This window comes from Centropristis striata, chromosome 10, assembly GCF_030273125.1.
Source record: "Centropristis striata isolate RG_2023a ecotype Rhode Island chromosome 10, C.striata_1.0, whole genome shotgun sequence".
NCBI classification, from domain to species: domain Eukaryota; kingdom Metazoa; phylum Chordata; class Actinopteri; order Perciformes; family Serranidae; genus Centropristis; species Centropristis striata.
Window position 1 is genome coordinate 12,219,105 of NC_081526.1, and position 26,793 is coordinate 12,245,897.

General features: G+C 40.4%; 1 protein-coding gene across 1 annotated transcript; it reads left to right on the plus strand.

Moving 5' to 3' along the window:
• The first annotated feature begins 1,417 nt into the window (after nucleotides 1-1,417).
• dop1b (DOP1 leucine zipper like protein B) lies at nucleotides 1,418-21,979 on the plus strand. Its single transcript, XM_059343139.1, has 38 exons — nucleotides 1,418-1,577; nucleotides 5,308-5,485; nucleotides 6,087-6,268; nucleotides 6,370-6,540; nucleotides 7,369-7,558; nucleotides 7,708-7,806; nucleotides 8,092-8,215; nucleotides 8,331-8,440; nucleotides 8,887-8,998; nucleotides 9,178-9,298; nucleotides 9,427-9,543; nucleotides 9,799-9,907; nucleotides 10,461-10,688; nucleotides 10,783-11,093; nucleotides 11,184-11,494; nucleotides 11,631-11,902; nucleotides 11,999-12,151; nucleotides 12,321-12,421; nucleotides 12,535-12,725; nucleotides 12,815-14,438; nucleotides 14,976-15,075; nucleotides 15,163-15,354; nucleotides 15,511-15,633; nucleotides 15,746-15,880; nucleotides 15,978-16,033; nucleotides 16,124-16,228; nucleotides 16,818-16,884; nucleotides 16,981-17,140; nucleotides 17,689-17,771; nucleotides 17,856-17,965; nucleotides 18,054-18,203; nucleotides 18,641-18,702; nucleotides 18,834-18,962; nucleotides 19,088-19,224; nucleotides 19,331-19,386; nucleotides 19,483-19,626; nucleotides 19,713-19,845; nucleotides 20,707-21,979. Exons 2-38 carry the CDS (start codon nucleotides 5,348-5,350, stop codon nucleotides 20,962-20,964), a joined length of 6,864 nt encoding a protein of 2,287 aa, XP_059199122.1. The 5' UTR covers nucleotides 1,418-1,577; nucleotides 5,308-5,347; the 3' UTR covers nucleotides 20,965-21,979.
• Nucleotides 21,980-26,793: the final 4,814 nt, after the last annotated feature.

Below are 26,793 nucleotides of genomic sequence, written 5' to 3' on the forward strand. Positions count from 1 at the left end.
TAACTACATCCTAAAACAAGCATCTGTCAGGTTAGGAATAACTAAACCAGGAGCTTGTCGGCCCCTGGTTGCATAACAACTCTGTCATCAATGCTGGGGCTCTGCTCTAGTGTTATAGATTTTAGTGGCACCCGTTAATCCAAACTTTGAACACACCAATGCCAGAATATTGACTTCCACTTCTGTGCAATGACCCATTTTCTCCACAAGGTGACAGTAGGAGTAGGAGGAGATGAACTCGGGGGAATTATTGGGGAAAATAATCAGGCCTGTTAATGGAACTTGGACAACCATGGAGGAAGCTTTACTAAGTCAAAGACAATTAATATTAATTAAATTAATACTGACATGCATGTCACATAAATGAATGAAAAAGACTCATATTGAACTGTTTAGCTAGGCGTAATTTAATTGTAAAACAACCTCTTAATTACATAGGCTATGTTTACAATGACTGGCTACAGTAGCCCATATTGCACCTGTTGTGAACACACACTTCTTTTACTTTTTCAATTAGAGCACAGACTCTACTTATTATTTTAGATAATTATTATTCACCCCCTATAGAGTAAACACTGAAACAACAATTTTACTTTTAATCACGAATTCCGATTTTAGCTATTGTCACCGGAAACGTTTTTGAAACTTTTTGTGCATTTCTTACATTTACTGTATTTTATGTTTTACTTTTAAATATTCTTATGTGCTTTGCTGCACTGTTTGCTGGACATTATGTTCTGTATAAGCTACTGAATACCTGGATTTCCCTCAGGATAGAAACAGTATCGATCTCTGTCTATCTATCTATCTATCTATCTCTCTATCTCTCTATCTCTCTCTATCTCTCTCTCTCTCTCTATCTATCTATCTATCTATCTATCTATCTATCTATCTATCTATCTATCTGTCTGTCTGTCTGTCTGTCTGTCTGTCTGTTTCACAACAAAAATGTTAAAACGGTACTGCTTTTATAAGCAACAACAAAAATAGATTAATTATGACCAAGGTTGCATTTTAAGTGTGCTATCATAGACAGTATGGTTGCATCACAGTGTGCAGTTCACTGTAAAACATCTCGCAGTGAGGTGAGAGGTTTGTAAACACGGCACATCCTGGACTAAACCAAAGCCTGGGGGCAGTGAGTTCACAGTAAAGTCCACAACCTAATTTTTTATCGTCACGAGGAGAAACTCGTTTCTTTTTGCCCTGGGCTAGAGCTTAACCTGAATTTTTTTGTGTGTATTGACTTTATGTTGACGGTTTAAAGACAAACATCTCCTTTACTGTATAGAACAGCGCCGCCCCACCCCCCTCTCTGTCTGGAAGTGAACCTTCCCTCGACGCTCAGCTCTGAATCAGCTGAGTTTGAGGATCCCGCCCCGTTGTGACTGTCACGCCTTGTACTCTGTGGATGTTTTACACTCGTCCCCAGGACAAATAACAGGGTTTACCTCTTCCTTCCTTTGAGTTATGGTAGCGTGAAGGATGTACCATGAGCACCGGGCTGTCGCTTCTTTGAGTCGGACTGCTTTGAAGCGAGGGGGGCTCCGGCGCATCTTGGGCTTGTTTCGCAGTTGGTGAGTCATTGATGCACCTGACAGCGAGCTAATATTGTTTACGGCGATGCTATAACGCTTAATATTGTCTTATTATAGCAACAATAATAGATTATTTCTTCTGAAACTCTAAAAAAACAAGATTGTAAATTTTTTTTTTTACCGAAAACGTTACGTTTTTCAATAGCTAGCTAGCTTGAAATTCCCCGAGTTCAGGTTTATTTAAATGTGCATAAGCTAACGTTAGCTGTACAAAAACGTACCTAACTTAGCAACGATACGTCTGGCTTGTTTCCTCTCCAGTGAAGCTGTGATTTTATCATCCAGGCTGTGGTCTGTGGTCGTGCAGTTACATAATACCGTCACACTGTTAAAATAATCGCCTAAGTCATTTTTTGTCTAAATAGTGGGGTTTTTTTTGTTGCCTAAATCATCTCCTCATGACGCCGGCTACCTATGGTAAAATCGCCTACATCCTCCGTTGATCAGATCATGTGATTTTACCCCTTTAGGATAATGGCCTATGTCAAGTGTGTGACTTAAGCGGATTTATTATGCCTAAGTCAAAATAAAATGTGAGTTAGGCAATTTTTTGAACATGTAAGATATGGTAAAACTTTATTTTGAAGGTGTCTACATAAGAGTGACATGAGCGTGTCATAAACATGGCATGGGATGTGTCATGAACATTAATGAAACTTTGAAGTAACATTAATGCTCATGATACTTGTCATGTCATGTTTATGACAGGCTTGTGTGACTCACACCTTCAAAATAAAGTGTTATCATATCTTGCTTAAGTCACACAGGCATGTCCAAAAAATTGCCTAAGTCATTTGTTTCTCTTAAGTTACATACTTTACAGACAGTGTTATTACTATGCCAATATCCATCATTTGTTACGTCCTTTTTGAGTGAAATTATCAGTAAATGCTCCTGTACACTCACAGGCCAAAAGCTGCATGTCATTTGGCCACAATTTGTGTTTTCATCTGTCATCTATGGTGAAACACCGGAAATTCTAAATTAAAAAGACAGTTTGCAGAATCAAACCATGACATTATAGCCATTTGGATTAAATGTTTAGGACTAATTGGTCAACACTGAGCAGTTAAAGCCCACTGTGATGATTGTGGTGGTGGTGGTGGTGGTGGTGGTGTCAGTCAGGTGACCCAGTCTATAGCAGGGCTTGCTGTGTCCCATACAGTGTGTGTGTCCGCCCTCAAAGTACACACTCCCCTGCCCAACAACAGCCTGCAGAAAGGCATGCTTTTATCGCACTTGCTGACACATACAATGAGGAAGTGAGAACAAACATTTAGTTCTGCTTGGCCTTACCAATTTGATTATCTAGCTGTCACCTGTGAGGCAGAGTTTTAAGATCCTCATTTGCTTGAGGGTTGCACTCAAATAAGTTGTCTCTGTGCAGGAAGAATTATGGTCACATCAGAACAGGGTAGAAATAGTGCTGCAACTAATTATTATATTCTTATTGATCAGTCTGTTGTTTTGGTCTATAAAATGTCATAAAATGATGAAAAATGTCCATCCCAGTTTTCTCAAAGTATAAGGGAATATGTTTACTGTTTTGGCAGCCCATAGCCCAAAGAATGCAGTTTATTATTATGTAAAACAAAGAAAAGAAGAAGATCTCCAAGTCTGAAAACAGCCAATTTTGCATAAAGAGATTGGTGGTTATTATTTGATCAATTGATTAGTTGACTAACATTTCAACTTTATGTAGCATAGCAGTACATTGCTATGTAGGATGGCTTTATTTTTATTTTTTTTACATATTCTGCCTTTAATCACTCCTAGTTTGGATATCAATGCTGTCAGTGTGGAAGAGAGAATTGAAAAGGTTAATCCACTGGTGTCAGGGCTGTGGTCTGGATTTTCCTGCAGTCACGAGTACTTCATGTGGCCTTTTTGCATGTGGGATTAGAAGGTTTTTTTCTTGTTATTATTAGTAGGCTTTGGTCAGTGATGACATAGCACATGTCATGCACGTTTTCTGTCTGATCATTTCAGATCATTTCAGTTTTTTTATATGAAATGAGTACCATGTGGGAGTTGGTGCATCTATAGGCCTTGTCTATCAATCATATACAACAGAGAACATGGTAAAAAAAAACAAAAATCAGAATCAGAATCTTTAATGTCATTATATAAAACAAAATTTTGCGCAATCCCATTCATTGTAAAGAAAATGTGAAAATGTGTATGTATAAAAACAAGAGATGTACATTTAGCAGTGAGCAACAAAAAAAGCACTGAATCGATAATTGCACATACATGTAAAAGCCACGACCATTAGAAAATACCTCTTCAATAAGATATGAAGCCTGGTCGATGTTATTGCCCTGCCTGAGTTTAGTTTATTATAACTATATTGGTATTGTAAATGTATAACAATATGTACAATTGTTTTTTGTTTTTGTGATTGAATAAATAACCCACTGTATTCAGTGTTTTGGGGGCATATTTTGAATTTAAACCAACGATTACTGACTGAATGACTCAAAAGATTAATTTCAATTTTAATTTTCATTGATGGTGATAATGATAATGATGATTGTTATTATTGTCATTAGTTTCCTAGGCTGATGCTTTCACCACTCATACAGAGTGGCCCTGCACGTGTTGTTGGGTTTGTCCACGATGGCAAAGCTCCTCTCAGCTCAGGCACAGAGAGTCCAGATGTCTGTGCTCCTCTAATCCCCTGTCTACTCCCCCACCAATCTCTCTGTTTTAGCTTTATTCAAACACACACCACCGCCTTTGCCATGTGCTTGGAAGCCTAAGCGCGACTCTTCCTAGATCATGCAGTGTATTAAGTAGTTGGCAACTTTGTTTTTAAGTTTGCTGTGTCTTCTCATATTTTGACTCCTCTGAACCTTTTAAAGCTACAATAATCAATATTTGTATAAAATGGAAAATGGCTCTCAGCGACGAGCCCACAGAGAGTTATCACCCGACTCTGTCTGCATTTCCCCTTAGATTTATAGAGCTTTAAAGCATTTTTCAACTCTCCTGTTTTGGCCTGTTACTTAGCTGTATGTTACCTGGCTGTCACCAAACAGCTGGCAAAGTTAGCGTATGCTAGTAAACTCAGTGGAGCATTTAGCTGCCAAAGAACCAAATACTCTTCCCAGGAATAGTTTGACACCTAAACAAAGCTAAAATGTGCGTGAATATTGTACTTAAATTCATCAGGTGATCAGAAACAGAACTTAGATAAATGGTAATGTTGGTTTTTCTCTGCTGGATGTGTGCTATAACAACACTGAGGAGTTCTTATGTCAATGTTGGCCCAGGTTTTCCCCCAGGAGGCAAAATAAGTCTGTTAATACTGCTTTAAATTTCACGTTTTAGACAAGAAAATTAAACCTCTATCCATCTGTTTGTTTGCGGCCGATCCACAACTTGTTTTTCCTCTGGAAGTGCGTACACACAGTTTGTATTAGCAAGACTCCTCCCGCCTCAGAGTGAGAGACAGGTCAAGCAGACAGACACTGACCAGTCATGAATGAGGACATTTGTCTCAGTTGCCTCAGAGAATGAATATATCAGTGAACAGAGCTAATTGGCTAATTTTATTTGCTATAAACAAGCGTCAGAGAGTCAGTTTGACATGCAAGACGCTGCAGGCAGACCGATACTATGGCCGGACTAATTGTTCTTGTCAGTTTGGTAAACATACTGTCTCTTTAATCTAATTTTTCTTTCATATGTCTCACCTCTTTTCCAGAATTATTTTGCTGAACATGTTGGGATCAGACTGAAGCATCATGGATCCTGAGGAGTTAGAACTGCAGAATGACTACCGATACCGCAGCTATGCGTCGGTCATTGAAAAGGCGCTGCGAAACTTTGAGTCCTCGAGTGAGTGGGCAGATCTCATCTCCTCCCTCGGAAAGCTCAATAAGGTACGTTATGATGCACAGAGTGGACGTAATGCTCTACAAATACTGTAACTGCTATTATCTTGATCTGGGTATCTGCCAATACCTATAGTGTACGTGTCGGTGAAGAGCTTTTCTTTCTTTTTTATGTTGATATTTTGAGGGTTTCAACTAGACAGCTTCTGTTGTGTGTTTCAGTTCTTTTGCACTTATGAGGAAGTGCTTTTTTCCCTATTTTCTCTCTCTCTCTGTCTCTCTCTCTCTCTCTCTCTCTCTCTCTCTCTCTCAGTTATACACCTTATACGAGCCTTCTGGCTATTTATGTTTGGGAAATAAATGTGCAACTTTACTTTTTCCTTGCATAGCAAATGTTTACTTTGGAGTGTCTGTGTGTGTTGATGCAAAGTCATTAGTCCCTAAAGTACACAGAGAATGTGAGAAAAAGAGACATTTTATCTAGTAAACATAAAACTGTACGACAACAACATGAACCAAATCTCTGCCAATGTGCCTCTGTGGGTTTTTTGCTTTATTGGATGGTTGTGTCGAGATCTAGTTTTTTATGTAAACTTTTAAGTTAGAGATCAACCCAGTTATTTTCCTTTTTTCTGTCTCTTTCTTTCAGGCCCTGCAGAGTAACCTTCGTTACTCGCTCCTGCCCAAGAGGCTGATCATAGGGAAGCGTCTCGCTCAGTGCCTGCACCCGGCACTGCCAAGCGGAGTGCACCTTAAGGCTCTGGAGACCTATGAGGTCATTTTCAAAATCATAGGAACAAAATGGCTGGCCAAGGATCTATTCATTTACAGGTAAAGAACAGACTCTTTTACTGCTTTAATGAGCGCTACCCTGATTATGTGTGCAGCTTTTTATGATATAACCTATGCGTATGTGTGTTTATGATTTACAGCTCAGGGTTGTTCCCGCTGTTGGGCCATGCAGCCATGGCAGTGAAGCCTATGCTACTGTCCCTGTATGAGCGTTATTATCTCCCACTGCAGAAGGCTTTGGTGCCCAGTCTTCAAGCCTTCATAACAGGACTACTGCCAGGCCTGGAGGAGGGACTAGATATTTATGACAGGTACAAACTGTTTGGTCACGAAAAGAAACCTGAAAACTTTCTTCTCTTCTTGTTTTTAAATTTAAAGCATGAGTCTAAAAATGTTCTATATATTTTTCAACAAATCCAAAACCAACAATGAATGAACACTAACAAGTATTGTCTGTGTAACCAAAGCCTGATATAGCTAATTCCTCTGTAACATAGAGTTCCATTGTTGTCCAGAAACTATTAAAACCACATCAAATAGCCACACTGACTGGCTGAAATGCTCCATTATTTTAATGAACATAGGCACTGTAGTTTATTTTAAGTCAGTCCCACATCAAACATCACCTTGCTGCCATAAATACTTGAGTACTGAATGTTTATTAATCTACGGTTGAAAATAGTCCAAAAATATGCATTATTTACTCCTGTTTTATAGATGTTTTCTTAAATATACATAAGGAACACATGAAACAAAAAGATGAAATGAGATGAACTTTATTTAACCAGAGGAAAAGTGTTATGCACCAGGTACAACACAAAGTGGGAAGAGTGCAAATATACAATAGACTAATATAACAGTAATGGTATGAGCAGAATATATTTTTTTAAATAACAAAGTATATATCCAGAAGATGAAGTGGAAGATGCTTTTAAGGATAATTTCAGGTGAGGCAGTTGGCCCCTTGTGATTGTACACTGCGTAAACTGTACTTCTATACTTAAATATTGATCATAATTGATTGGTGTGACATCACAAACCACAATGTCAGCCTGGTACTCAGAAATATAGATTTATTCGTGCTATTTATTTGAGCACATGTTAATGAGTTGTCTCCTTTTTGTCCTCTCTCTGTACAGGACTGACACGTTACTGTACAAGCTGTCACTGCTGGTGGGTCACCAGGTGTTCTACAGTGCGCTGTGGGGCAGTATGCTGGTCACCCCTATGGTGCGACTGCCTGCCTCCATCTTTATAGTCTCACATTATGACCAAATGGCATCCCAGGGCCAGCAAACACACATGCTGGGCTACGACCACCGACTGGTGGTGAGTGTCTGTATTTGATGTACTCAAGCACATTTATTTACTATAAGGATGTTTCTTTCATGTTTATGTTCAGCCCTACAGACTGCCTTAGTACAATCTTCTGTCATCTGTCTGAACTTATGACAATCTGAGCTTCTGTCTGTCTTCAGATAAAGTCGGTGTGTCTTTCTCTGCAAGATTCAAATGTCCTAGTGCAGAGAAACATGCTTGAAATCCTGCTCTACTTTTTCCCCTTTGCTCCATGCCTGGTAGGTATATACACACATGAACACACACATCTGTTTTTCTGCACACCAAATTTTGTTCTAAGTAGGGATGTCTCCCCATCCCAATCCTGTTTATTAAATACTGAGTCGATACAAAGTCCCAATCTGATACCTCTGTTTACCTAGATAATAAAGCTGCACAGTGCACACATCAATTACTTTTATGAGTTTTGTCCTTTACCACATATTTACCTCCCTGTCCTGTCATTATGGTCCCTTTCTTTCCTGTTCTTCCACCAACTGTTACTCTGTGTGTTTCTGGTTTAGGACCCAGCAGCAGCCGGTATTGTCATTACTGGTAAAGACATGATAACAATGGTGTCTTCAGCCTCACTTACCCTACTCCGCAGAGACATGTCCCTCAACAGACGTCTCTACGCCTGGCTGCTAGGTGCTAATCATTGAAATACACTTCAGTTATGAAAAATCACTATAATACACCTCAGTAATGAATTACCAACTCAGTACCCCTGTTAACTCAGTTTTGTATTCCTATGTGTTCTCAGGGACTGACAAAAAAGGAGGAATGGTGGCACCACACCCCACTCTGTCTGCTACCATAGAGGAACATACAGCGTTCTACTTCAACAACTATTCGAGAGATTTCCTTGTGCAGGTAACACTTGCCCCTCACTGGAGGATAATTGGGCTGATTTTGGGCCCGATTCATGAATGATTATCAATGATAAAGAAAGAGTTTGATAATTTGGGGTATACGCTTCTTCACTTGCTGGGAGTTGGATTAGAAGATTGACACCAAGATTGTCATTTTTAAGCCAGTAGGTTAGTTTAGTTTGATGACTGGAAACAGGAAACAGTTTACCTGGCTCTGTCCAAAGGAAAACAAAATCCATCTTCAAGAAAATCGTCACATGACGTGTGACTTTCATGCTACAAAAATCCAATAAGAGTATTTCCCAAAATTTCTTAAGTATTCCTGTAAAAATTAATTAAGAGGAAGCATAACTCAAAACACATCTTTGTCAGGTGTGTCTGTTTGAACAGTGTACTAATGTGACCTATTTTGCCTATTCTCATCTGTTTGTTTTTCTGTGACTTCAGGCTCTGATTAACATCCTCAAACAGAAAGATGTGGAAAATGACCCAGAAAATGTGATTGGATACCTCCGGCCTTTTCGTATCATCATGAGTCTGCTGGATAAACAAGAGATAGGTAGGCAGCACTGAGCAGTACAGTACACAAACACTTAAAAATGCTGAATTACTTGATCCACCACTTTTTGTCTTATATGGAGCAAATTTTCTGGTAAAACTTTAAAGCATGATGTATGAGCAATATGTTTAGCTCTATATAAACTTGTTGTATGTGATGATGGTCTTGTTTCTGTGCAGGTCCGGTGGTCTTGAGCAGTGTGTTGCTGGAGGTGGTCCGAGCTTTCTACAGCTATTGTCAAGAGATGGTCGGGGAAAAGACCACCACCAGCTCAGGGCTCTCAGGCAACCAGCTAGCCAGGTGAGAGCGATAAATGATAGGACGGATTCAAAGATGTTCACTGTTGAATACATACGTAACTGAGCAGCTGACGAGATTGCAACTGACAGCAAAAAATTATGCTTTTGATTTGTTTTTCTTTGCTGTAGGATGAAAGAGAATAAAAATGCCTCTGAGATCATAAAGACAATGAATATGCTTGTGAGCTCCATGAACAGTGAATACCTGTGGGAGTACATGACCCGACGCTTCTGCATTTCTATCAGGTATGGCAGGAACGATTGTGAAACTTAAACCTTCAAAGGCTATATTGTGCCAACTGTAAGATTACAAGATTATAGGGAAAAGTCTGCACATGGTACACAGTATAGCTTTGTTACTGCATGATGGTTAAATCAAATTAATGCCTTCTGTGCAAAATAGACTTTTGCAAAAAAATTGTACAATATGTGACTGAACTTTCCTTGTTTACTCTCAAATATCAACTGATAAAGATACATTTTTTTAAATTTTCTGTCTAGTGACAAAGATGACCCACCAACACCTCCTCCGCAGGAGCGAAATCACCCCGCTCCGTCTGTCTCAGAGATGTCCAGTCTCATCATTTTCCTGCTTGACGTTCTTCCTCTGGTAAACAACTCACACACTTACACACACCATTAGTTTCCTCCCTTGTGAAACTTAATTAAGACAGGAAATAATGCAAAAAACAAATGTATGGGACACTTTGGCAACAAATACTACACATGTGGACAAATTGAAAAAGAAAATTGGTATTATTGTGACAGAATAGAGAAAAAATATTAGCATAATGCATTCACATTCACCAGTTTTTCTGACTTAATGAGATTATTATTAATTCAGAAAAACAAGCGCAGATTGTTTTGCTTGAAGTTCTGCACTGTTTTTCTGAATTAATGAGATGTTTATCTTATCAATAAAAAAATAGCTGAATTTTTTTCCATGAAAACTTCTCAGAATTATGAGATAATTATCTCTTTAATTCAGAAAAATATATCATTGTTTTTCTTGAGTAAATGCATTCTGCTTCTGTACTCAGTTAGGTCTAAACAAATATTGACTGTTATTCACCACTAATTTACCCAAGCCTGACTCATGTGCAGACCTAAAGAAATGTGTTTACACAAATAGTGTGTTTTACATGTTTGTTTTTTTCCCACAGGAGCTCCATGCTGACATCCAGTCCCAGTACCTTCCTAAGATGCTGGGCACCATGCTGCAGACCCTGCACAGCCACATTGACTTTGTTAGCTTGGAAGATATAACACAGAGTCTGCGCGCCTGCTTTAAGGTCCTGAGTAAGATCCAGATGCCTGTGGCGTTTATGGAAGTCGAGGCAGTGTCGCAGACAGAGGAAATGGAGCAGCCACCAGAGGAGGAAAACAAAAAGGTTCGGCATTTTATAATCTGTGCCACGATGGTCTTTAAATTATATATTTTTGATGTTTGACTGTGCCTCATCCTATTAATTATACTCCATCTAGGATATAGAGAAGGAGGAAGAGAAAGATGGCAGTGTTGCTCAGGTTAATGGACACAATGGAGAAGAAGAGCTGAACCGAGATAGTGGAGATGAGGCAGAAGCTACAGATGGTGTTTACCCAACACTCAGGTCTGAAGACAGCGGATTGGGTGTCAGCGCCTCACCTTCAGAGCAGCATCTCCCACCAGGAATGGGGGTGGAGGAGGAGGGAAATGGACTTTGCAAAGAAGATGAGGGAGTGTGGAGGCAGGGAGGCAGTGTGGACACCATGACCCAGTGTCTGCAGAACATCCTGGCCTTCATAACCACAAAGTAAACTACTAACCCTTTATTAAAATAGCTGTAACCTAAATGGACATATTTTGTCAAGTGTCATTTCTCAATATTTACACTATGTTTCAGATACCTGTTGGTACAGGTGGAGGATGTTGGAGGACCGGAGGAAGGACCCCAGCCTGACAAGCTTAAACTCAGCGCTGCAGCTGATGCCCAACTCTCAGCAGCCCCCACAGAGAAGAAAAAGGATCGTGGGAATTTAGGTTGTCTGGACTGGGCGGCTGGATACATGCCCCGGGGCAGGGCAGAGATCCCTGATGCCTGTCGACAGGCTTTCACAGCAACCTGCCACCTGCTGCTGGAGTGCGCCACCTTCCCTGTCTACCTGAGTGAAGAGGAGACTCATGTTCTCCACACAGACATGTCTGTCCACACAGGTCAGCACATAATGTTATTCATCCAGCTGAGTTAATGCTACTGTCAGCTATATGCTTTAACAAGATAATTCTGGGCCAAGGTATTGCTTTAACCAACAGACTTAACTAAACTGATTAAAACTTTTTTTTTCTATAGGTAGCAACATCGAAAGCCTGCCAGTATGGTTGAGGTCCTTGATGACACTGTGCTGCATGTCCAGGGATTACAGCATCCAGCACAATGCAGTGGCCTCTTTGTTAGAACTCATCAACCACTCCCAGTCCTTAGCACTGGTCATCCAGGACAAGCACAGACGCTACCAAAGATGTGACTCCAACCCTCTGAGTGGGCGGCTGCAGATGGTCACTGTGCCACCCATATTCCCTGCTGTGCTTCGTGCCATAGAGGAAGGCACAGATTTCTATCAGGTTCGGTTTTAAAAGGGAGAATGTTGATGTAACTAAAAGCTGTAGTATAAATGCAGTCTTCAACATGCTTTTTTCTTCTTCTTTTTTTGTAACTAGAGGGTGTCCCAGGTACTGTGGAACCAGCTGGACACAGAGCGGAGAGAGCAGCACATTTCCTGTGTGGAACTCTTTTACAGGCTTCACTGTTTGGCTCCGTCAGCGTCCATCTGTGAAGATATCATCTGCCAGGCAATGTTGCACAAAGACAAGGTGTGTATGCTCGTACACACTGAACACCGTCTGTTCAAACATTTTTTATGTTCTCCCAGCATCCTCTTGGCGTGTCAGCTTAACTGCAACACATGAACAGAGACACTAAGAGATGTGACATGTTGAGCAGAAATAAAATAAAGATTTGCCTTATGTCTGTCTGTCCTAGGCTGTTAGGCTGGAAGCACTGCACCGCTTTACAGTTCTGTGGCACCTGACCCGGGAGATCCAGACCAACAGGGCCATGTGTCTCAATCGCTCCTTTGACCGGTAAGTACAAATTTGAAAAGTGAGAATCATTGGGGGGAACTCCCAGTTTGAAATTAATATGAAAAAGGCAGGATTTTCTTTTGATTTATTAAATCTGACTGTGTGTCTCTCAGGTCTCTATGTGTTGTGGTGGACAGTCTGAGCTGTACAGATGGCTCAATAAGTGCAGCAGCTCAGTGCTGGCTGGTCAGGGCTCTTTCCCTCAATGATGTCGTTCGGATCCTGGAGCCTATTCTGTTGCTGCTGCTTCACCCCTCCACTCAGCGCCGCACCATCCAGAGCATTAAACAAAATCTCACTGCTGGTAAGTGCAGTCGCCAGCACAAGTAGGAATAAAAGTTCACATGAATGAAATTGCTTGATTTGGCTGTATGTGTGTTTTATATCTTAAAGGGAACCTGAAGGGTCTAAGCAACAGAAGTCGAAACTCCAGCAAAAATTCTGGGACATCTGTGGATTTGATGGCAACAGAGGTCACCACCTTAAATCTCATGATCATTGTGGACCGGGAGACCCTGTGGGTAGAGTTAGACAGTGGCCCAGAGGTGGGCAAAACACCAAACACTTTAGTGGAATCTAGGTGTGAGAGTGAAGAGACAGAAGAGGAGGGGGACAGAGAGCAGGATGATGAGGTGGAGGAGGAGGAAGAGGAGGAGGAGGATGAAGAAGACGTTGAGAGTGAACACACTGAGTCAGCTGACACTAGTGGTGCCCAGGTGTCCACTGAGAACTCCAGCTCAGGCTCCGTCCCCTACGGCACCGTTGAGGATGGAGGTGTGGTCAACGGCCTGCGGAGGGCAGAATCAGATCGCACACAGGCATCTGATTCGCTGTCAAGTGAAGATGAGGAGGATTTGGAGCTACAGGCCATGGCCAGGTCTCGCCTGTTAAAACAGGGGCGTGAGAAGAGAGAGGCCATCGACTCTCTGTTCTGCCATGTTCTTCTGTATCCTGTAGCGGGCAGCTGGCGCCATCTGCTTCAAGGCTTGTCACTGCTAGACAGCCTGCTGAGGAGCAGTGCAGAGTGCCCTCTGGTGGATGTCCTCTGCCACAATTCTCTAGACACAAGCTCTGCTGCACATTTAAACCTGGTCTCCAACCTCCTGCAGCGCCACCAACAGGCTCAGGATGGTCATGACTTCTATGGCGGCTTGCTTTCCCCTTCCTCCTCCCCCTCTGTGCCCCCATCCCTGCTCATTGAACTGCTGATGTGCTTGTGCCTGCGATTCCTGCGCTCTCAATTCCCCTCCTATCTGATTCTGGGTCCCCTTGACCTGCAGGGGAACAGGGAGGTTCAGGTGAAAAGTGTGGAGGTGCTGACCCGGATCGTGAACCAGCTTTGCTGCATGGCACAGAGACAAGAGGGCAATGGGGCCAGGCTGGAGCACATCCGCTCACTCCTCTCAGGATGCAAAGTGCAGAAGTATGCTCTGATTACACTTTCTGCCTCCATGTATGTCAGCCAGAGGGGGACAGACAAGGGAGTACCCAAGGGTGTGGAGATGCTGGATGAGCAGGGACACCTGTCTGAAGAGAGCTTGGTGAATCTTGGCGCAGGAGGGGGACAGGAACAATTCCCCTTACAAATGGAACTACTGAAACTCCTCCAGGCTCTCATAGTCCTGGAGTACCATGTGTGGCCTGGCAGGGCTGTCTCAGCAGCCGGGTCAGCACCTGGCCAGCCCGCAGAGCCTCGTGGATCCCCAACTGCCACCACTCCGCTTGCTCGTGAATGGCAAACTGCAGTTCTTTTTCAGCAGTCTATCAAGGCAGCCCAGTACGTCCAAAACAACCCCATCACAGCCCAAGGAATGTTTGTTTCTGCCGCAGCCAGGGCTCTGCAGCCACAGTACGGCTACGCCATGCACCCCCACTGGGTGTCACTGCTGTGCTCCTCTCTGCCGTACTTGGGTCGCTCATTAGGCATCATCGTGGCTCCACTCATCAGTCAGATCTGCAGGAACCTGGATGAACTGGTTAAGCTTTCAGAGCATGAAGGAGGAAAGACAAATCAGAGGTAAACTGAGCACCACTAAAAAAACTGTGTACTGTGACAATATGACAGCTTTGAGACAACTTTGAAAGCTTTGTCCTTTTTAATGTTAAAATTTTCCAGTCAGGTCATTTTTCTGACGAGACTTTCTGTTGGTTTCAAGTCCACCGATAGTCAAACCAACAAAGAAATCATGGCTGAAATCCACTCAAGACAATGCTTGTACTCCTTGCACAGAGCAGACAGACCCCAGCTGCACCTGGTTGAATCCACTCAATAGAACCGTAGTTTATTTTTTATTTTTTTAAGTCTTTAGTTCCTTCTGTGCTCTGATAGTCACTTCTCCTCTGACAGGAGGAGCTCAACTTTTCACTGTTTAATAGACAAAGAATGCAGCATTCAAACAGAGTTTTGAATGTTGATTCCTGTGAAAACGGTCAAAGCATTTGGGAAGCAGCCATAAATGCCCAAACCCCCAAATTCTGTCATTTAAATTGTGGCCTAACTAATTTTGTATTTTTAATAATATCAATTGTATGCATGTTTCTTTCTTCTGAACAGCCTCAGTGGCAGGAGGGAAAACATTGCTCCTGACTACCCTCTGACTCTGCTAGAAGGCCTGACCACCATTACACACTATTGTCTTCTGGACAACAAGAGGGTGAGGAATGAAATATACACACACAGATTATCATGTATTTATATATATGAGAATATAAATACTCATTTTAATCTCTCTCTCTCTCAGTCCTTTGTTGCCTGTGACCCTGTGGATGTCCGTAATGCACGCAACGCTGTGATTGAAGCACTCCCACACATGCTCAGTAGCATGGCATTGTTATGGGGGGTGGTCATGAGGGAAGAGTTGCAGAGGCGGTCATCGGACGCTGCCCAGAGCAGTAGACACACTTCTACCTCTGTCTACTTTAAAAGCACCAAGGTGTGTTACATGTGTGCATGTTTTCTGCATTTTTTGCCATGCCATGTGTTATTTATGCTGTTTGTGTTTGTTGATCAAACAATTACACACAAAATTTTTAGCTATGTATATGTGTTTGATGGAAAGTATCATCCACTCATGGTGTGTGATGTTTAGATCTTACGGCAGCGGATACTGGAGTTCCTGGTCCCTCTAACTGGGCAGTATGGGATTCAGCTGATGGCTTCACTGGGAGCAGTGTGGAGCAGCAGGAAGAGTAAAAAGAGACATAAAAACAAAGTAAGTAACTTTTTTGTGCTTCTACAAACTAAGAAAGGACACGGTCACTGATATCTCTCACTGAAAGGCTTTAGTATACTTGTTGGCATCATTACACTCCTTCCTTTTTCAGGTTTTACCTGTGGCCAGTGAGTCTCGTCTAACCATTGTGTCTCTGGTGAAGTCTTTGCACACCTTGCCAACAGATGCCATCCTACAATTGGTCAAGGAAGTAGTGAAAAAGCCACACCAGATCAAAGGAGAACAGGTATACATACATGCACAGCAAAATTTGTATTCTGGAAGTTTCTGAGTTCAATTTTTTCTCACTTTTTTTCTGTTTGTTCTTCTCTTCTCTCCATCAGAAGTCAAGCCTGGTAGATATCCCCATGTTACAGTTCAGCTACGCCTACATCCAAAGGTCAGTAAATACAATGCAATCCCCACCTTAGGTTAACTACACGATTCTACAAATGCTCACTATTATAATCATTTCTGTTTCTGTATGCAGCCTTTCAGCTCAGACCCTGCAAGAAAACGTGGCTCCTCTCCTCAGTCTGTTACGGGAGTCTGTCCAGCTCAACCTGGCTCCGCCTGGACACTTCTTGTTGCTGGGGTCAGTTTTGAACCTTCAGTACTTATTCTAGGTTGAAGGTTTATTAATTGCCTTTGTACAGCACGGTGTTGCACAACAAAATGCAGTTATAATTCCCTTTTGCTATATAAGATAAACAAAACCAGTTGTGGATTCCTTTCTTGCATTTTTTTATGTAAATGAACAGCAGCAACAAAAAGATTATTAGTACTAGTACTTCTGTGTTACAGAATACTCTTATACAGACAGTATCAGGGCATGCACACAAACCAGCTCAGAAATGCACTGCAGTCCATTTCATTGACATTAGCCATGTTTCCATTCTCTCATTTCTCTACACATTTTGAAGTATTGCATTAGAAAAGCTAAATGTAAAAACTTTTTTGTAAAGTGCATTTGCACATTACCATTTGATGAAAATGTGTCTCAATTTGCATTTATTTTTTGCGATTTTTCAAAAGTTTGCTAAAAAATGTACTTGGCTGTTGAATGCAAACATGGCTAATGATTGGCCTGCTGGTTATAATTGCTCAAACATGTTTCCTTGTTAACATTTGTCAGTTTGCTTTGGGAAAATATATGATACTCATTAAAGGTTTCTGTCTTGCAGAATACTCAACGACTTTGTCAATAGGCTCCCCAACCTGGACAATAAGAAAGACACTAGAGATCTGCAGGTATGATGCATATTGTATTGCACCAGCTATGACTGAGGTCACGAGCAAGTGCAACTGAGACACTGTGGGGATATTGATGTTGACTTTATCATGCAGGAGGTGACTCAGCGGATCCTCGAGGCAGCGGGTGGGATCGCAGGATCATCTCTGGAGCAGACCAGTTGGCTCAGCCGCAGCCTTGAGGTCAAAGTTCAGCCACAGGTGTGCCCTGAAGCAGACGAACCTGATGATGCAGAAGCGGATGGTGACCATTATGGTAACTTCAGATACCTCTCACAAATACATGCACTTATGACCTCATCTGCAAATCCTATCGACTGGTTGGGAGAATGAACCCAGGGGATCAATAAAGCCCTCTGTCAGATTAAAAATAGAGCTTACAAATCGCTACTGTTGCCATGAAATAACTGCTCTTTCTACAGTACACTTAAGCTTAGTATCTTAGTATTCTGTGGATGGACGAAACCTTTTGACCTCAGAGTAGCTCTCATAACAGAAGGTCATTATTGGGTCTCAGATGGCAGGAGCTTCTTTTATAATGACTCAAATTACTAGGCACTAGAAGTGCACACAGTTTGGAGAAGCAGGCAGGAGTAATCTAAGCAATGTAGCCCTATTTAACTTTATGTGGGGGAGATTGAAGCCATTATCTATGCTTTGTAAAGCCACCAGACTCCTGTAATAAAATCAGCAATTTTACCTTCCAGAACACAGGAGTTGTTGGTTTGTTTTTATATACTTCATATTCATAAAACCATTACAGTCACAAATTAACTTTTCTTTCTCTTCTTATCTTCTTGTCAGAGTCATTGGCTCAAGCCAGCACCATGGTTTCCTCTTCAGTTCCTTCAGTTTACAGCGTGCAAGCTCTTGTACTCCTGGCTGAGGTAAGGTTTTTAATTTTAGGTGGGGAAATGAATGGGTGAACGTTTTTGTGTTTTTGTTGTTTAACATATTCTCTTACTGTATAGGTCTTGGCACCACTTCTGGACATGGTATATCGCAGCGATGAGAAGGAGAAAGCAATTCCTCTCATTTCTCGGCTCATGTACTATGTTTTCCCCTACCTGAAGAACCACAGGTAACCAGTGTGCTGAGCCATCTTAATGCTTACAGCTTTGTTCTGTTTGGTCTCAATCTTCCTCTTATCTGGGCTTTCTGTCCTCTAGTGCCTACAACATGCCCAGCTTTGAAGCAGGTGCTCAGCTGCTGAGCAGTCTAAGTGGGTATGCCTATACCAAAAGGGCCTGGAGGAAAGAGGTCTTTGAGCTCTTCATGGACCCCCTCTTCTTCACCATGGATGCCTCCTGTGCTGCCAGGTTAGCATGTTTATTTGTTTAGACACACACAAATTGTAAACACAGAGGAGTCACAATAACTCATAGAAAAGAGGTACATTCAATATACACCTTGGAAAGCGCTACTAGCATAATGTAATGGATAGATGTTTTATGGCAGTGAATGTTAAAAGTGACATTGTGTAAAGGCAGTTCATTTTTCAGTGGATTGTAAGTTAATACATCTTTCTTTGTGATTTTATAATATGTCTGAGGAAGATATTCTTAACAGCCACGTCTTTTTCTTTTAATGTCATTATGCCTTTGCCTTTCCTGCATTATGTTCATTCAGTCATTCAGGACTTTAATCTTACAACTTGGACAGGATAGTAGTCAGTCTGCTGTCACAGATCAACTAAACTAGAACTTTTTTTTAAGTCTCTAATGTCCTCCTTTTGACTCCCCTGTGTTCTCTATAGTTGGAAATCCATCATTGACCACCTACTGACTCATGAAAAGACCATGTTTAAAGACCTAATGAGTGAGTACATCCTAAAGGAAGTGTGTGTGGTGCTTTATAAAATAGTTTTCAAGCCAGTCAACATGTAACATCTGGAAATGAAACATTTTGGATTATATGCAGAAACAAACCTGTATTTATTTGTGCTGTAGGCATGCAGAGTGGCTCCCTGAAACTGTTTACCAATGTAGACCAGAAACCCATGCTGCTGAAGCGCCAGGCGTTTGCTATGTTCAGTGGAGAACTCGACCAGTATCATCTCTACCTGCCCCTCATTCAAGGTGGGGTGCTGCTACTGGATGTTAATGTCTAATTTTATGTAATTATGTTCAATGTAGTGGTGGAAACAGGCGTTCAAATTGATTGTTCTTTAACTATAATTAAACCTCCCTCTCCCTCCTTTCAGAACGACTCACTGAGGCTTTGCGTATGAACCCTAGCCCTGGTGTTTCAGCCCAGATGTTCCTGATGTTTCGTGTTCTCTTGTTGCGGATTTCATCCCAGCACCTCACATCTCTCTGGCCAATCATGGTCACAGAACTGGTATGATCTCATCTTCTAAGATGCTGGTTTTGTAGGCACAGCCAGTATTGTACAATTGTCTCATTTAATTATCATTAATGCAAATATTCCTTTCATTCCTTTTTAGATTCGCATATTTGCACGTCTAGAGAAAGCGTTGCAGATAGAAAAAGATGTCTCAAAGTGAGTTGTTTCTTTCATTTACAAATTTGTATTTCATTAACACTCTGGTGCTGCTCTCACTCTAAATACTTTTCTTTTCTTCCTGGTACCACCTAGGCTGGCTAAAGTGGTGCGCGGAGCCCTTGACAAGAATGGACCCGTTAATTTCTCTCAGGCAGAGTTGGGCATGTACCTGTCAGCCTGCAAGTTTCTGGACACCTCCCTGGCTTTTCCTCCAGAGAGGATGCCACTCTTTCAGATGTAAGAACCCAATTCAGGACAAAACAATTATTTTGTCAGAATATTATTTTCTGTCTTACCTTTTTTCTTTGTTACTATCTGTATAGGTATCGTTGGGCATTTGTCCCTGAGGTGGATGTGAACCGCTACAGCGGCCCAGAGAATGCTCTGATGGAAGGCGAGCAGGAGTGCCGACCGCATGTGGTCAAAGTACTGGAAGCGATACAGCAGCGATATGGGGTAAGGTCATACATGGGTTAAAACCATTGACTGTGTGAAAGATGTGAAGCTAGCCTCCAGGTCTTTAAAGCAAGCCAATGCAGAAGTGCCTAAAACATGCATTATTTCTTATGGCCAGCAGGGGGCGACTCCACTGGTTGCAAAAAGAAGTCAGATTGTATAGAAGTCTATGCGAAAAAGATCCTACTCCTCACCAGATTTATTACCCCAAAAAAGATTCTCATAATGATTTTATGGTCTCATTCACTAGATTAAGTCTTCTTTGATAAAGCATGATGTTCATTTAGTAAACTGCTCCCATTTACTGTGATTCACAAGTCGCTACTATGGCATAGCAATAGGTATCCATGACACTGTGTACATTTAAATAGTTCTGAACTTGTTTGGTTTACCTTGAGTTTTTGCACAACATAGCCAGGATGTGACCTTGAGTTCTATGAAAGATACACACTTTCTCCAAAAATTGTAGTTAAAAAACAGTATGTGATGTCCCAATATCTATATCCAATTCTTTTACACAGTTAATGGTTAAAACAGCCATTGTCAAACTTCTTCAATGTTAATTTTGATGAGAATAATAATATAATATGAGGTGTCCATATATAGCCAGCCATATATATGTATATTCAATAAAACAAAGCAGTGTTTTTGATACATTTTGGTGGCAAAGACTGAAATCTGATGTGCTATAACGGAAATCACTTTAATGAATATCCCAGTGTCTGTGATAAACCTCAACTATAAATTGGAGTCTTACATAAGAAATATAATACTGTCTTACAAAAGAACATAGAAAGTCAGAGTCACATTAATTTGACTTTTGTGCGGTGACATGACCACGTCTCACTCTTGTTTTTCCAGGCAATGAGTGGGCTGAGTGAGGAATCGTCCACAGAGCATTTGGAGTTCCCCCTCCTCACCCAACGCTCCCTGTCGTCCATCACCCAGCTATTGCCCTTCCTCCGCACCCTTTGCTGTTCATTCCAGTGCCCTCCTCCATACAGCCATCCAATGCAACACTTTCCAGTAGCAGAGTACCCAGCAGCCAGTGCAGATACAGTACTGAAGAGACTGGAGTGCATCACTGAAGAAGAGTTCCTTGACTGCATGGAGAGTTAGAACTCGAGCATGACACTTTCATGAACTAAGTCCTCTTCTAAAGCTCTTTGACCTGCAGCCATATGAGTGGAATAACTTAAATAGGCCCAGGCGTTGATAATGTTGTATTGTGAACCAGGAAAAAAAGGAAATGTTTTGGAATTCTGTTTTTTAATGTTTTAACTTGTCTAAACTCCACATAAATACATGTAACTCTGAGGTGCTGCCACACTGAATCTGTAATGCAAAAATTGGACTTTGTTGTTGTTATTTCAGTGGGCTTTTTAGATATCTGAAAAAAAACATGATGAAGTATTAATTACAACTTACTGTGGAATGCATATTTTTCTCTAAAGGTTGAGTGTATATGAAATATTCACACATTGAGATTATGTCGGTTTACTTGATATGGTTAAAAACTAAAAATGGTTCCACTAAAAATAGGTTTTGTTTAAACCAACTTCAAATGTTTACCTATTGTTATTATTAGGCATGCCTCTAATAATAACAGTAGTCCCAGTAAATCATTTTTAGTTTTAACACCAGAAACAGATTCACTGTGAAGAACCTCATTAAGTATTGTTAATGTCTTCTTTCAGACTTTAGCATAACCTCTAGTTAACAACACATCCTGCTATGTGTATAATGTCTGTCTGACTCCGGGAATGTAAAGGCTGCAGTATATGGCTGCTGTTGTAAAGGTACTTTCTCTTGCTATTCATTACGGGACCTCACAAACCTGGCTAAGATTTGTGTTAAGAGTCGTATGATTAAGTTACTGAATGTGATTTGTGTACTCTAGGAAAACCCTTTGAAATGTTGTTGGGTGCACCCTGCTTAAATACATGCTTGCCAATTTTGGTGTTCAAGGGAAATCAGCCTTTCTTTGTAATTGTTTGTGGATAGTTTTTGCAACTGCCTGTTGTCTTTCTTTCCACAATGCTGAATGTCTGTAATTTATTTAGGATGTCAAAAGGACCATGTCAAGTTTTGAATTAACAGAACAAGATTCATTAAATTACATATTAAGCTTAAATACTGTGTTTTTTACTGAGCAGTGTTAGTATTCTACAAATGTTGTAAGACCTTGAAATCTTGGGAGGGGCTGGAAAAAATTTGTCCTTTCTTGCTTCGCAGACACAGACCAGTGAAAAACATTTTTTCTGTTTCATATCTTTCATAATTTCCAAAATATTCATCACATTTTTTTCTCCATTCAAAAGCAAAAGTTGAACTCATGCAATAATTACTCCTTCATGCTTTTGTCTAGAAACTCCATTCAAACCTTAATATGTTCAAATCCTATTTAAACTTGTAGAAATATTTAACCTTATTAGAAGCTGAGTGGGGTTTTTTTTTTGTTTGTTTTTTTACAATTTTGCATTAGTGTGTAAAGCACGGAATGTTCTGATCTAGTAGAGTAAATTTCCAGAAACTTTCCATGGGAAGTTAAACTGGGGAAATTTGGAAATAATCCAAACCGGAATCTTTCCATGGGAATTAATGGGAAATAATCTCCCAAAAAAAACATTTAAAATGTTAAATGAGAAGAGCCCCTCTCCTTCCAAAAAAAGTACCAACATGTAAATGTTGAATTGAACATGTGATGGCGGAATGCACAGTGCATGTTGGAGGCATGGCCTCAGGAGGGGCTGGTCTCAATAGCCCCTCAATAAGCAGTGTGCTATGTTCATGTGATTGAGGGACAGCATAGATATTCAAGTGTATTGGCATGAAATCTGTCTGTTTTAGTCAAGATTATGCGTCTATTCATGTACTTACGGTAAATGTACAGACACTTGGAATGGCCAAAAAGGAGAAAAGAGGGAACTAATAGTTTCACTTCACCAGTGATTTCTTACATTTGGTATGCCCAAGACTTTTTGACTGTAATTTTTTTTAATACATCTTAAAGGTGAAAAGACAAGAAACACACTTAAAAAGTTTGGGGGAGGAATTATGAATGTGTTCTAGTGTCATTTGACCACAGTTTTCCTTTAACTTTGTTTCAAACATAAATCGATTGCAAAAATCTTCGCTTTTAAAAAGTATTTAAAATGTGAGAAATAACTGTTGAAATTTGAGTCTTTTGTCCTATTTGGTCATTCACAGTAACCTTACCACAACACAGCGATTAGATGGCCCCAAGTTGAACCAGCATTTAATCAATAGTAAGGTTAAAGAAGTATCTTTTAAGATAATTCACAGAATTTACCCATCTAAAGTTTTTTTACAACGATTTAAGAAAGACATAGACTTAAACTTGTCTGTCTCTATATGTTGGCCCTGCGATAGTCTAGCGACCTGTCCAGGGTGTACCCTGCCCCTCGCCCAATGTTAGCTAGCTCCAGCCCCCCGCAACCCGAATGTGGATAAGCGGTTAACGATAATGGATAGACGTAAACTGCTCTTTCAGTGAAGGACACCCTGAAGATGTTTTTCATTTATTTCGGTCTTGCCCTTTCTCAACTAAATTATGGGAAGATATTTGTAACCTGATTTCTTTTTCAATTTAACCTCATTTGTCCCTGTGCTTTGAACATATACTGTTTGGTTTCACTGACTTTCCTTTTGCAAAAGAAAAACAATACTATATCATCAATCTCATGATACAGTTAGCCAAATGCCATATCCATAAATGTTGTTATGTTAATCAAAAACCTCTCTTTCTTATCTTTGAAAATGAAACCAAACAATATATTAAGTCTATTAAGAAATCTACCAACATGAAAGCTATAAAAACATCGAATTTATGTACAATTACAATGTTTTTGTATGAAAGCTTGCCTCTGTATTGTTGAAACCCCCTGACAGCGTTTTGTTGGTGTATTGTCTTGTATTGCATGTTAGAAAAATTGCATGAGTAAACCTTCAAAATTGAATTATCTGACACCAACAGGAAAATTCCTCACCAATTATTTCTGCGCAGTCTTTGATGGGGAAATGATGAGCTGGAGTCGTCCGAGTTCTCAGTTTAACATAGTTTTATTACAATACGTCAAGAAATGTGAATTACAGAGCTCTGGGATTCACTCTAGGAATCAGTTTAACTGTCCCTGATACACACAGACAGGTTTCAGGTCATGAAGTCTGAAAACCTCGTCTCTACTCCTGCAAAAAAACCCAGTTTTACACTAACATCGTTTAATTATATCATGAAGGTAGATTTCTTCCAGGAAGTCCAGCCTTCCCCCTCCGCTGATTCGCCAGTCTTCTTTCACACCATCACACATCAGGCCACCTGGGCAAAACAATCACTGCTTCCCAGGACAGGACGAGGCCTTGTGGCCTGCTAACAAACTTGTTATGACGAACATACTGCCTTATTATGTTCTACAGAAATATAACAACTATTCTACATGTTCTTTTAAAGGTTAAAAAATATAAGACAGACAATACTATTTTTTGTGATTATAGAATCTTAATTAGTTTAAGCAAATGGAATATATGTAATTAAAGTAATCATAGTTTTCTACATCAATATTAACACACAAACACAATCAATGTATCAAAATCATATTACCTGATTAATATAAATGCATAGAGATAGACATTATCAAGGGTTCAGTAAATTACGCATGCATAGTGACCTTGTAATGACTGTTGGGAGAAAAATGTCAAAGAGGAAAAGAGAGGAAGACAGTAACATTTCATTTTCAACAAGTATAATATTCAAATTATTCTAACATGCACATAGACTGTGTATAAATAATGGACGTAGTAACCGTGACATCACCCATTGGTTTGAAGACTGCCCGTTGGAAGCATCGAGTTCAGCGTTACACTCCTTTCGAAACTTTGTTTCCGATACGGGGAGCAGACCATATTTGAACTGTGAAGGAGCGAGAGAGATCTGACCACTGACTACACGCCTCTCTACACTGGCAAACTGACTGAGCGAAGCAGCTGCTAATTCATGTTAGCATTAACCAGAGCATTAACTGGGATGTTAGTTTTGGCTAACAAAAAAACAAAACAATATGTATGTTACTGACTTCAGAAAAATGAGCAACGATTCCTTGGAGTGTCTGTTAGTCCAACCAAACGCTGAACAAGACATTTTTAACAAAACGTTCAAATAAATTATCATTGATGATGATGATATCATAAATAATCATTTCACAAGTGAAAATACAGTGAAAGGGTCAAAGTTATGACACCGGTAAATGTCCTTTTTTATATCTATATAATGTTATATATGACATATGACATGTTACCGTGGATACGCATTGCTTTGCTTCTCTTCTGATGACAGCTCGCCTTGTTAGTGACCTGTCAATCAAAGGTCAGCCTCAATTCATACAATTCTTTATCTTCTGTTTTCTTCTAAATGGGGCCATTATTAGAACTATTAACATCAAATTGTCTAGAAGAAGATTTTTTACAAAATTTTTGCCAAATTAAGCACCCACTACTGGAATTTTCAGTAGAATGCAGCTTAAGGCACTTCCTGGTTTGCCTCCAAGCTCAGACACGCTGTATCCCAAAGTCAAGGAAGGATCCTCAAACGGCTGAATTTGAAGGATACTACGTCATCAACATCCGTCGGAGGACCGTCCCAATGTCCAGGATCATTTTACCAAATTCCATGCATGTGTGTATCCTCCGTGCGCCCCGAGTACCCATAAAGCCTTGCACACTGTAGATGCAGTTTCTTCCCAAATTATTGAAGAAAGATGGAAGGAGCCGGTGTGATCAATCAGAGCTTTTAGTTACGTGTACACGGCGGAGAGAGTCCTCAGCAATCTCTCCCGACAAAGTAAACTTTCTTCCTTATACACAACATTTCAGCCTTACATGATCAAAGAGAGGAGGAAGTTACAGGTGCTTCTTAATGAGATTAACATACAGGAACCAGACATTGCAAAGTAGTGAGACGTATAAACTTCAAAGAAACAATAGGACCGTAGATTGAGAACCAGTTCAGTTAATTGCCATGCAATACATATGTTAATCCCCTGCAGTTGGCCTGTCTGCCCATTTGTCTATGAGACATGATTTAATTAAATGTTGTGGAAATGTTTATTGTTTAAATATCAAGAATCTAAAACTATTTTTCCACAACACGGAGATTGAAAAATGGCGAGCGAAGAAACAGCGATGCCGGCGGCGCAATATGAATTTAAATATTAAAGTATTTTCAGTTCACACTGAATATTTGTTATCACATAACTTACAAAACCTGTGTTCAAAGTCATACAAACCATATCCATAAACAAATGCCAGAATATTTAGCTAAAAGATGATAAATATCATCTTGATTAATTGCCAGTTAAGTTAATTAATGCCGTCTCAGTCAAAGCCAAAAGACAAAGTTATTTATTGTTAATTCATATATATGCATCAGATGATGATGTACTATGTGCATAGTTAATAATACGCTGCTATGCCATTTAGAAAGTTATACATTTCTTTATTGTGTTTACAGGGACCGAAAGTCCGCTATTATCCGTTATTGTTATTTATAAATAACTGTTATTGTACACTTCTGTAAAATAAAAAATAAAAAATCACAGAACACATTTTCATGGTGAATTATGTTCTGCTGCTTTTATGAAACTAAGTAGCGGTCAAATTCAGTCTGGATCAATGAAATATTCAGACTTAATCTACTTTGTGGCGTTTACTTGCTAAATCTTGGAAATTCAACCTTAAAGTATCTTCTTCCATTTCCACAAATATGTGTCAGACTGCTGATGCCAAAGCCACATCCATGTCGTGAACTGATTTTGAAATTGCGGAGCTGAAAGCAGGATCGTCCGATTACGCAATGACGCACAGCTGCACGCACGGAAGGCTGTCCCATTAGTGCCTGACACCAGTGACAGGAAGGACTCTTGCCTCGCATCC